Source organism: Trichomonas vaginalis, chromosome VI (assembly GCF_026262505.1).
Source record: "Trichomonas vaginalis G3 chromosome VI, whole genome shotgun sequence".
Taxonomy (NCBI): domain Eukaryota; phylum Parabasalia; order Trichomonadida; family Trichomonadidae; genus Trichomonas; species Trichomonas vaginalis.
Window position 1 is genome coordinate 14,160,736 of NC_067208.1, and position 12,678 is coordinate 14,173,413.

The 12,678-nt window shown below is 32.5% G+C and overlaps 4 protein-coding genes and 1 pseudogene across 5 annotated transcripts, besides 3 other annotated features; 3 read left to right on the forward strand and 2 right to left on the reverse strand.

The window, feature by feature from the left end:
• Nucleotides 1-336: part of a mobile genetic element that runs on past the window's edge.
• Nucleotides 137-287: a mobile genetic element.
• Nucleotides 337-1,087: 751 nt separating the features above from the next.
• Nucleotides 1,088-2,700, forward strand: TVAGG3_0862790 (uncharacterized protein; the record flags this gene model as incomplete). Its single annotated transcript, XM_001324567.1, has 1 exon — nt 1,119-2,651. The coding sequence occupies one exon, from the start codon at nt 1,119-1,121 to the stop codon at nt 2,649-2,651; it is 1,533 nt and encodes a 510-aa protein (XP_001324602.1).
• Nucleotides 2,701-2,744: 44 nt separating this feature from the next.
• On the reverse strand, nt 2,745-3,839 carry TVAGG3_0862800 (regulation of ARF protein signal transduction; the record flags this gene model as incomplete). The annotated part of the gene is made up of 1 exon (XM_001324568.1): nt 2,786-3,829. The coding sequence occupies one exon, from the start codon at nt 3,827-3,829 to the stop codon at nt 2,786-2,788; it is 1,044 nt and encodes a 347-aa protein (XP_001324603.1).
• Nucleotides 3,840-3,999: 160 nt separating this feature from the next.
• TVAGG3_0862810 (cyclic nucleotide-binding domain containing protein family) lies at nt 4,000-5,314 on the reverse strand (the record flags this gene model as incomplete). Its single annotated transcript, XM_001324569.1, has 1 exon — nt 4,011-5,297. One exon carries the CDS (start codon nt 5,295-5,297, stop codon nt 4,011-4,013), a length of 1,287 nt encoding a protein of 428 aa, XP_001324604.1.
• A 265-nt stretch (nt 5,315-5,579) lies between these two features.
• TVAGG3_0862820 (phosphorelay sensor kinase protein) lies at nt 5,580-8,715 on the forward strand (the record flags this gene model as incomplete). Its single annotated transcript, XM_001324570.2, has 1 exon — nt 5,589-8,666. The coding sequence occupies one exon, from the start codon at nt 5,589-5,591 to the stop codon at nt 8,664-8,666; it is 3,078 nt and encodes a 1,025-aa protein (XP_001324605.1).
• Nucleotides 8,716-10,170: 1,455 nt separating this feature from the next.
• Nucleotides 10,171-11,376: a mobile genetic element.
• Nucleotides 10,267-11,376, forward strand: TVAGG3_0862840 (annotated as a pseudogene). The gene has a single exon. A coding segment is annotated over exon 1 (1,110 nt).
• Nucleotides 11,377-12,678: the final 1,302 nt, after the last annotated feature.

Sequence of the window (12,678 nt, forward strand, 5' to 3'; positions counted from 1 at the left end):
ATCAGAGAATTACCATCTCAGGCTTTTTGAGAACGTTTCAGCCAGGACCCTCGTATGTTGACTGTGAGAAAGGCATCCTTTATCTGAAATAGATGCTTTTCCAACAATCAAATTCGAAGATCTTCGACGTTGTTGTAAAAAGAGAAGGAGAAGGAAAGAAGAGGAAGGAGAGGAAGAAGGAAAGGAAAAGAAGAAGAAGAAAAAAGAAAAAAAAAGAAGGACATATTAAATATAATGCGCACTTAATAGTGCCGAGGCGGCGGAGCCGCCGAGGCGCGATTTTTTTGACCCTATATTACCGCACGGCAATGTTTTTCTCGATTTTGTACAGCCCTAATATTTTTTACCTTGGCAAAGATTTTTTTGAATTTTTTTTGGAAAAAGTACATTGTTCTAAAGCTCGATGAATGCAAACATTACTATCTACTATACAATTTAAACATTATCCATATCTCAAAAACATCATAAATCAGAAAATCATCTCAATTTTGGTTTCTATCACAACAGACAAGAGGTTACAAAAGAAATATTCGATATAAACTTCATAAACAGAATGCAATATAAAGATTTTCTTATAGTAACTCACCTTAAACCCATTTTTGATATAACTCTTTTCCCAATTATCTTGATATGCTTAATTATCTCATTATATATTAGAGTAGGTGAATCTACACATACGGGTAAAGAATATATTTGTGATAACAATCCTTTCATATAAGGAATTAAAGTAAGATTCCTTAAATCTTTCTCACTCCTAAAGTAATCCAGAATTTAATATACACAGCAAATCTATTGATAAAATGAATATCTGTTTCATATAAATTAAAGAAATATAATTTTGATGATAATATTTCCAAAATGCCTTGATAGATTTCCGCTATTCCATGTAAGCAAGTTTCATAGCAGGTGATAAGTATATATCCATTAGTAAAATTGAAAACTGAGCGAGAAAATTTATCTGGACTACCTTATTTGAATATTTTTGCATGTATTCAATACATTAAATACTTTCATTCTTATTATCAATCAATTTACACATATTGAGTTTTCTTAAAACTCAAGACTAACATCTGGAATTGCATTTGGTGACCGTTTAATTTTAATCAATATAGGCTTGAATGATCCCAAAAAGTGGAAAACCAGATCCACTCCTTGATGATATTCAAGATCTTATTGCAAACAAACATACGTCACCAGATGTTATTGATGTGAGCGAAGAAATCCAATATCTTGAAAGTTTAAAGGAAAAATCGTCCAAAAAATCACACGAGAAATCACAACTAAAAGAAAAACTAAAAGAAACAGAGTCAATGAACAAAAAACTCTCAGAAATTTTAAATAAGTATGGAATTGATCTAGAAGGAAAGCAAAGTTTGAAACCGAAATCGATTCAATCTGTTAGCATAATCGAAAGATACTGCGATGATGATACATCAACCATATCAAGTGAGGAAATTAAAAATAAAGTTCATAAATCTGAAATAAAGTTCCAAACACTCCCAGATATTGATATAGAGGAGTCAAATAGAACTACTGTTGATACAAATACTCAAATTGCAGACTTAAATCAATTGAAAGAGTTACATCTAACTACAGAGTCAAGAGTATTGTTTTCAAATCAAGGAATATCGAAAGATCTTAATAACGAATCGTTATCGCCTAAAAAAGAAACACAAATACATCTAACGAATTCTATCGATCATTCAGCTGATTACTCAGCTGAAAGTTCTTATAGTCAATCTTATTCTTATGAATATACAGATAATCAACTTCAAAATCAGGATGATTCATCCTCTTTTTCTGAAACTAAAAATAGTAACAGAATGAAGTATATTTCAGAGAAAACTCAACAGATATTAGACCAAATAAACGCTCAAATTAAGAAATCTGGTTGTTGCAAAGAAAATAAAAAATGCAAGTGTCAACAAGAGATGAATACTAGTAAGAACACTACAGACAAGAAAAATGTAAGACAATTTGATGCTAATAAGAATGATCAAATCGGGAATGAGAAAAATAAATTTGTTCAAGCTAACAACAAGTTCTCTAATAGATACCAATCAATGTCAACTAGTGAGTCGATGTTAAGCTTATCCAGAAGTGATCAATATAGTGCTTCAAATCAAACCCCATCTTTACCTCTTCACAAAAACCAAGCGATTACTAAGCAACATCAAGAAGAAGTAAAAGTTCCCGAAGAAAAAACATATTTTAACCAAGTGTCAAAAAATTCCATTTCATCAGAAAACGTTAATTCCAGTTTAGGTGATGATCATAGCGATTCAGGCTCGGCACACTTAAGTAATAATTTTAATCACGAGATTAAGAATAACATTTCTGGAAAATCCGATTCAGATGAAGAGGAAGAAGAGTCAATAGACACAGAAACAATTAGCGATTATTCTGATTCATCGGATTCTGATTTTGATCACTTTCCAAAGAAAGCTGATTTTCAGTCATATCTCGAAAAAAATCTTTTAATTATCAAAGAATGTCTGAAAGGAACATCACAACAAAGCACATTAATGGAGTATATTAAGCTGACACAAAGTGATTATCTTTCTAAACAGAAATATTTTGATAAATCAGATGCCTGTTGTATGATTGAGATTGCGGCAAAACATATTATATCATCCAGGCTTAGGAAATGAGATTCCTAACATTTGTTTTCATATAAGTTCTAAATAAATTATTTTGTTTGATATTATTAAAAAAAAATACATTTTTAAATAAAAAATAACAATATTTTAAAGGTGAAACGCATTATGAACGAACAAAATTATCCTCATGCCTTAGATTGAAGTGCAAAAGAGTAATCACCGTTAATTTCGCCTTTTGCAATTTCCTGATCGATCAGAGCATGGAGTGTGCAATGAAATGCTACAAAGTTAATTACATGTCTCCATTCTTCTAATTGGTCTTTGGAATCACCAGTAATTATGTAATTCGTCTCATCGTATAATTTATTTGGTCCAATAACAAGCTTGGATTTTGAATTCGATGTAATTTCAAGGATATAATCTTCATCTTTCTTATAAACTGTAGAGTTGACGTCGTGCAATAGTAATTTTATCTTGGGTTTTTCTGCCTTCGAGTCTGAGTATACATCAAGCCAGAATCCGGAGATTTTTAAGAACATATTTTTAACCAACTTAAAAAGTGATCGCTTACAAGAGATCTGACCAGACATTGTAACATTGATTGGTGCATTATATTCTCCAAAAGTATAATTTATCTTGTAAACTCTTGCAATTAGATTATTGTAAATTAAAAGCGCGTTTTCTATTGGGAAAGCTGATTTGTGGTAATAGCTCTTAAATTCTTCAGGTGGGATTATTGTTTTTGTGTTGAAAAATGAATGAAAGGCTACAAAAGAAATTGCAATTGATTGAATTTCAGAAGTTGCCATTCGACAATTTTGGTTCTTAGCTAAGTATGTATCCGCAAATACAGCAAATATCGTCCTCAATTGAGAGGAAACGTTAGGGAAAGCGATTAATGAGAAATTAACCTGCGCTGAGTCGAGAACTGTCGTGAACTCTGTATTCATCGTGGAGAAGAAGAAATACAGAATGGGTAACGTTGGAATACCGGTATTAAATAAGGCCTCTGTGCGTTTATCTGGTTTAATAATTTTAGTAATAGCTAGGAGCTTGCCAACATAGTACGGGTCTGTAAAATTCTCACTAAATTTACGTAAAGCAGCAATTGCTTGGATTGGATTTTTATTCACTAAATCTCCGAAGTTCGGCAGCTCATTCGGTAACTTTATGTCCGTGAGCTGCTCTGGAGAAGGGTAGTATGATTCCGCATTAGATTCTTCTTGCATATTCTATCTTATCGTGCACTCTTATAAAAATAAAAAAAACTTTGCATTCAAAAAATTCTATGTGTATTCAAATCCGCCATACAATAATTGATAGGAATCGCTATTTACCAGAAAAATATCATTGATATAACATTATCATTTTATTATATAACATAACAACAAAATTAAAGGTTTTGCCTTATCAATATGGCATCGTTCTTCTTGCAATATGATACGTTCTAGGCCTGTACGATGGTATAGAATCAGGTGTACGTGGACTTCTAGCCAAAACATCATCATAACATGAATTTTTGGAAACGGAATTTATCTCGATCGCTTCATCAAAGCATTTCGTGCGATAGCTCTTCCATATGTTCTTCCTCTCATGATCTATATAGTCGTCTACTACTTTTTGTTCGTTCCTCGTGTCCAAGACATTCGCTAAAATCTTTTTTTGGACAGTCATCGGAATTAGCGAAAAGAAATCTTTGTATGGGAGGATCAGACCTTTGACTTTCTTCACAACAACTGCTCTATAATCGTATTCAGTTGATGTATACATCTCGGGAAGTGCCAAAATTGTACTTTCCCCGTATGTTCCTGAAACAAGATCTGATATTCCATTTGGAAGGATAATTGTTCGATCACCGACGTTCAGGCAGCTTGGTAATACTCTAATATTTGAGAAGTTTATCTTTCTATATACTTTTATAAGTCCAGATTGGATTAATAAAAAACCGTTTTCGATTGGATTAGATCTGTTAATAACCGTACCTCTTTCAAGGCTGATATCTTTCAAAGATTCAGCTACATATTGAGAAATGTCATGATAATCAAATAAAGGTTCTAATTTTCTGATATGAAGGATTAAACCTGCTCTTTCTTGAACTATAAAGCTTTCGTATGAATCTAAAACAAATTTAAATGTATATGGATCGACTCTTAATACTTCCGTTGTACCAACAGACAAACAATATTGCTTTCGGAAAGAATTTGACATCATTTCTTGTCTTCCGATATCTTCTGATACTGTAGCTCTACGAACAATCCGAAAATTTTGATTTTTCAAGTATGGATTGTGAATTCTTCTAAAATATTTTTCTGATAATTGTTCATCGGGATCTGTTGGCGGGTAATCGCACTTTTCAACTAGTATTACATTTCCTGAGTATATGAGATACCATCCATCCGATAAATCGTCGAGTTTATATATTATTTCTCCATCATCGTATTTTTCTAGTTGAATTGCTTTGCAAATATCTTTTTGAATCTTTTCATTAGATACAAGAGATGTAAATACTGGCCAATTTTTCAAATATGAGTAAATTGCTTCAATGTTTAACAGTGTTCTTTCAGATGCAGGCGTTTGTAGTGATCTATATACCGCTGACATCGCATATATTGGTGTAGCTGCATAAGCAGGTGGTCTAGGAACAACAATTATGCGCTGTCTCCTCGGCGTTCGCAAAGTTCGCGCTGAGAGAGACATCAACGAATTTTTGACAATTGTGAAAAATTTTGTAGATTTAACGTAAGAAATGTCAAAAATCCGGATTGAAACAAGTTTACATCTAACCAATCTGAAAGAATTATTTAATAGTAAAACAGTAATCATTGCTAAACAGTTGAATTTGGGCTCAATTTATTGATTATTGATGAAATTATTTTAATTAAAAGCAATATTTTACAAAAATAAAGGGTCTAATCGAAATAACACCTAAATATTGATTTTATATAACATATACTTTTTTTTATTTTCTTGCTGTCACTTTTGCAATTTATGCTTTTTGCACTATTATCATTAATATGGTGCCAGAAGCCTAAATATTATGTGAAGATAGATATTGAGAATCTCAACGATAAGTTTTCTTCTGCTTTTGATATGAGAAAACAAGTTATTGTTGATCATTCCGATTTTCTAGTCACAACAAAACCACAGGATACAAAAATATGGAGATTAGATTGCATTATTAATGTTCCCGTTAACAATATTCATATTCTCGAGAAAATTAATTTTACAGATAAAACAAATAAATTTTTATATATACCAGATTCATTATTAGATGAGAAAGTCATTAATAAATACATGAACCTTGGCTTTGAGCCTGTTTCTAAAATGCAACCAAATATAAGATATATTTTATCTTCACACGATCAACCTGGCTATAATATGTTACCATATTCATATTCTTTGATACAAGGAAAATCATCTGCCAGTGTTTATTCTCAATATAACGTTTCAATTTCAAATCCAATTTGTCATAAGATGGATTTAACATTTTACAAGAACGTTGTGTATCTATCAATACTACTCTTTATAATCCTCATGTCTTTGAGGGTTTATTTCTTCTTTTTACCGTTCAATTTTAATGACGGCACTGGATCTCGATTTTGGTTTGTCTCCAACACAAAAATCGACCTTACATCACCAGCAAATCTCAGTTTCGCCAATAAACGTAAGCTATCTAAACTCCTTGACTTAGCAGAAGAAACAAAAAAGAACCAGCAAATAGTTATCGGCATAAAACGCACAGCAGAGTATACAGAACTGTCACATCTCTTCGTTTACACTCTTTCCAGATTTTTCTTCGTTGCTTATTGGATTGAAAGATATGAAGAAATTGCGGAACCGCTTAATACCGTCATCGAAGGTGCCCAAATACATCTTGATGACTCAATCGAGCCTACTCCACTTCCGATTACCATCTCTTACGAAAATGGACTTCCAAAAGCAGATATTTCCTTCAACCACTTCGATAAAAAGGCGAATGTTGAAATCAAGTCAAACGTAGAAAACGATTTACCGTTCGGATCTTACTCTTTACACCTTTCTTACATAGATTGTATGCATTTAGGCATAATTAACCAAATTGCTTACATCCCACCTACTCTAGATGCATTCAAGAACTTCATTTCGATGATTTTCAAGCGTTTGGACTTCGCTTCTTTAGATGTTATTACAATAACTGGAAATAAAATCGAAGAAATCGTCAAATTTTCGAAGTTTGATGACACACAACCCATTGTCGATAGTATTATTCGCAAAATGCCAACACATAAAGGTCCTACGACCATTTCTCAAAAACATATCGGAGATTATATGTTTACTACGAACAGATTCCAAGTAGCTAACGTAGCATACATTGTATTGACCGGACAGATCGCAAATCACCTCAGTCTTTGCGTTACAGAGAACACATTTCACTTTATTATGTCGATGTTAGTTTCTTATCATCATTCCGTACTTTCTTCACGCGTAGATGCAAGATCTCTCATGAGAGTACACAACCTGCTCGAAAGAACCGAGATTTTCTCGTTGGTTGAGTGCGTAGGAAATCCAAGCCACTTTTTAAGGGCAACTGGAAAGATCTATGACATGGATATCAACCAGGAGATCATAGATAAGTTCCTCGAACTCATCTCCCCAGAGATCAAGTCAAGAATCCTTACAACAAACGGTAGACAAGAATTAAATTCTTATGTCGTGATGTTTACAAGGTCAAATGGCCAAGACGAGTGCGTATCTATATCGAGTACTAGTTATTACGATAAAACAATCGCTCAAAACATATACTTGTACTTAGTTGAAGATGTATCAAGTTATTATAGACGTTCTCAAAAGCTCAAAGCCGCTCACGACGATCTCAGGATGGCAAGCGACTTCCTTGGACTCCATAAAGTCTCCAAGAATATGGATTTAGTCCATCCTTCTCTTTTGTCCATTGAATTGGGTTACAACGGTGTGATCACTTCACTTTTGGATGTAATTTACGAAGATGATAAAAATATTAATTTCGAAGACCTCCTTGATAAAGAAGACCAAATCAGCATAAGATTGGTATCAAGTTTAGGCCATCCTGTAAATTATGTCATGATTAAAGCCGCAAGCGATGGAAACTACTTCATATTCGCAAGTAGAGAACTCAGACAGCTGAGAGCTATCTCTTCAGAAGACCATATTAAGCAGATAACAAATACCATCAATAATTTAGAGTCAGACTTCATATTAATCCTCTCAGACATGGCCACAAAGGATTGTACAGTCATTGACAGCCAAGGAAAGCTTCCAAATACCGGCCAATTGAACGATATAATTTCATTAATCACAAACAAAGCTCCACATGAGACAGTCAACAGCATCCAAGCCAAGATACAGTCCATCAAAGACGAAAAAGGCAATTACGTGTCATTTGATGTCCAATTAGCTGGCAAGATCAAAACAATGACTTGGTTTAAGATCATTATCGCTGTTATCAATGACAAAATGATTCTCTTCATTTATAACAACAATACAAAGAAGCAGAGTCTTCTAGCTATGTCAGACATGATGAAAAAGGCCGAATCTTTCCTTGGCTCAACAAAAATGTTTTATTGGTTCTTCGAAGACGCGAATGAGCCAAAGAGGACATTCAACAAGCCACCAATGGCTTCAGGACAGATCACGTTCAACTGGAGCTCCATTGAATCAGTCTGTCGCGAGAAAGACAGAAAAAGAGTCACAGACATCCTTCGAAAAGCAATTGACAAGAAAGGAGACATAAACGCGAAAGTTGTCTTGATTTTCGACAAGCCGAGGGAGTATTTGTTGAGAGGATCATACAACAATGGCGTTTTGTGCGGAATTGCAACAAATGTCAACTGGATTTCGAAGTCAATAAAGAAGACAAAAGAAGCAATTCACGAGGAACAAAGTAACGCAGAAAGAGCAAAAGAAATAAAACACGACTCAAAATTGAAGATGTACCAGTTGGCTCTTTGTCTCAAGGAACTGATTTCGTCAGGAAAAGATATAGGATTCGATAATGACTTAGTTAATATCGTTGTTAGTTCTTTGGAAAAGATACAACAACTTATTTGATTTTTTATTATTATTTTTCTATTTGTTTTAAAAAAAAACGTTTTTATTATTTTCTTTTATTATTAAATATATAAGAGTACACTTACGCACATCTGATATTAATGTGTAGCACACCTTCATAACGAAAATTGCAATAGGAAATGACATAATTGATTTTGTTTAAAGGCTTATTTAAGGGAGCACTTACAACTTTCTTATATGCTCTCTTAATGTTAATATATCTTCATTTAACATTATGATGTACTAGGTAATGATTTATAATAGCCTTTTCCTGACCAAATATTAACTTTTTTATCAGAGAAAATGGTGATATAAAGCTTTGTTGTCAAAAAAATTAAATTTACTTCTGGAAGTCATAAGTGAACCCTTAAGAATCTACTGTATGATCAAATGAAGGCTATCATTACAGTTTACAGTTTATATGGTAAGGCCCAAATCTAATCATATATCCTAAGTATAGATCATTTATGTTATACATTTTAGAATTAAGGATTTTGTTAACACAATTTCTCCCAAAAATCGATTTAAGAAAAGTCGATAATTATTATTTGCAGATCATCTCTCAAATTTTACAATGAACACATAACATATTCTGTAATCCTCACTAACTAAAAATGTTTTCTACAATGATTATTAAACATTTTGCTTTGCATATCTAACGTTATTATTGAAATAACTTATCCTGAGGCGTGCCTTTCTAAATAGAAAGTCAAAATAAGTACCTATCATCCACCTTTAGCGAGAGTGTAATCTAAAGAATGCTAGACAGAGAGAGAGTATTCTGACCATTAGACACTTAAATAAATAATGGTTTAGTTAAAAATATTACTTTTTATTTGATCATTAAATACCAAATTGCATATATGATAATAACGAAAAGCATAATCTTGAGAAAAAGCCTTTATTATTATTACTATGAGAAATAACAAGTTGGGATGATAATTGATAAGATGTTTTTCTTGCCAAATCAAGTACTGACATACCACAATCTTTTGCATATATATCTGCACCATAGTTAAGAAGAAATTGCGTTATTTCAAGACGATCATGCTTTAATGCCAAATGAAGAGGAGTAGAACGTTTAAACCTTGATTTCATAGATCCTCCATGAGAAATCAGAATTTTTGCTGTTTCCACATAATTGTTTTTTATTGCAATATCAAGACTGCGAGATTCTTGAAATTCATTTTTGCTAATAATTTTTGCACCTTTCAATATAAGATATTCAACAATTTCATAATAATTATGAATTGCCGTTTTAAATATGGCTGTTTCACCATAATTACCTTTTTTATTGATATCTGCCCCATTAGTAACAAGAATTTCTAATGCTTCTTTGCAATTATTATCTGCCGCAATCTGAAGCGCCGTAGATCCTATACCATCTAATAAATCGATATCAGAGGAATTTGAAACAATAGCTTCTGCTGTTTCTTTTGAGTTATTCAATGCTGCATAATGAAGTGGGGCTGATTCTTTTATGTTTTTGGCATTGATATTAATATAGGGTGTCCAAAGGTGCATTTAGCACAGCGCTCTATATGAGACTATTAAAGGAGATATATGCTGATTATAAATATATAATAAAAAATATGAATATATGTATATGATGAGTATGTTGTATTTTGGCGCCATGCCGGGATATAAAATGAATTTTGAGACAAGAGGCGGTTTCGCGGGAAATTTTGGCGGGATTTTTTTCATTTTTTTAATGAATCATAAAGAAAACATCCTCGCTCTTGCAAAAAAATGCAAAGACTGTAAAAAAATCTACGAGACATTGGTAAAATGCTTCGGTATGGATGCTCCTAGCTATTCCACTGTAACGTATCATGTTAGGATGTATCACTTCATGAACAAAAAGGCGCCCATCATAAAAATTGACAAAAAATCGCCGGATCAAAGAAAAATCAAAGCAATTCTTCAAGCGCTAGATGAAGACCCAAGAGCATCACTCAGAAGGATAGAGGAGATGACAAAGATACCACGTACAACAGTCAGTTATTATCTGCACAATTATTTGAACTACAAACTAGCGTATACACGTTGGGTTCCGCACAACCTTAATTCAGTTCAAAAAAATCTAGAGTCCAATCTTCGAAAGAGCTCCTCTCTATATTGGGTGCGTATCAATCCAAGAAGTTTCGCTTTTTAGTAACATGGGACGAGTCTTGGTTTCAATATGCAACAGAAGCCAAAATCATGTGGATCCCGAAGGATGAAAATCCGCAAACATTCCCGAAGAAAAAAATTGACACACCAATGATTATGTTGTCGGTTTTTTGGGGTGTGAATGGCATCATCGCAATTGATATTCTTCAAAAACCTAATACGATGAATGCTCAGTATCTAATTGACAATGTTCTTACTCAATTTATCAATTCTGATGAGTTTGAGAAATCCAAACAACAAAAACAAAAGTTTGCAATTCATTTTGATAATTCAAGAGTTCACAAAAGTCATAAGGTAATGAATTACTTGGTGGAAAACAATGTCAAAGTTGTTCCAAACCCAATTTATTCACCTGATATTGCACCCTCTGACTTTTATTTATTCGGCACGCTAAAAAAGAGAGCTGAAGGACGCGAATTCGCGAGTCCAGATGATCTTGAAAAATTTGTAAGAGAGCAATTTGAGCAATTTTCTCATGATGATTTAAAGCGTGTCTTTCAAGCCTGGATCGATCGCTGCGAACGCGTGATTGAATCCAGGAATAATATATTATTACAGAAAACTTTTGGTACTTGATAAAAAGTGTTGAGATGCAATTAGTGGGTATCTTCAAAACTAAAACTGATTACACTACAATCTCATTGAAATCTGCTAATTGACATTGGAGAACAAATATGATGGTGGCGGTTTCCAGTGAGATACATTAAATACAAATTTAAAAAGTTATACAGTAAGTCTTAGAACAAATTTTATTTTCAATTCTAATATGTTGAGATAAATGCAATTTTACCTTCTATTCATAAACATCAATTTTACTAAGTTTAAATATGAAACATTATCGCTTAAAGTTTATATTCATATATATAAATCAAAATAAAAATGATTTTATGAGTTTGAAAAGCGTGTTTTTTTAATAGCTTTCACTTTCCTGCACCATTAAAAAGTGTGTAGAAAATAGGGCAATACTTATTAAACTCTTTTATTCAATTTTTCAGGATTGAAGGAAAAAAGTTCCCATCATATATCACACACTTTTCTTCTTCGATTTCCTTTGAGTGAAGAAATTTCTTTCTTTTGAGAATTTATTTCTCTTTCTCGCTGATTTAATTCATCACTCATTGATTTAAGTTCTTCTTCAAGAGCAGAACATTTGCTACATGGAATCTCTTCTTCAGTATTTTCACTTTCATTACTTTGAGTTGATTTTTCATTTAATTTTTCCTTGAAGTTTTTTGATTTGTTCAGTAGAATTACGCAATTGATTGTCTTTTTGATTTATTTCTCCTTGAAGTTTTTTGATTTGTTCAGTAGAATTACGCAATTCTTTGTCTTTTTGATTTAAAACATCAACAGCACCATCAATTGAATTTCATGCATTTTTTGACAGATTTAAGAATTGAAAGAATATCTTCGTTGTTTTGGATAGTAACATATGCTTTTCGTGTGCACGTATATAATTTTCTTGAGCTGATAGTTGAAGAAGATTGCTTGAGAAGAGTATTAAACTGATCAACTGTCAAATGTGAATGTTTCATGATTTTTTCGATATCTTTTATCTCAATTGTATCGAAAAAGTTTTCATTTTCAATATAATCGCTGATATGAGCAGCAATATATTCGTAATTCAGATCCATGGCCGGATTTGAATTTGTAATGTTGTAACTTTACAAAAAATCCGATAAAAATTTTAAATCGAAATTTAGACTGAAAAATGATCTTTTTGTTAAATATGCCATGAAAATCTGTAAATATAATTTCATATCTATATAAAATTTGATTACGATACTTTCAAATTAGGAATCCAAGGCTACACAATGCTGAAATAGAATAAGCACTCTGC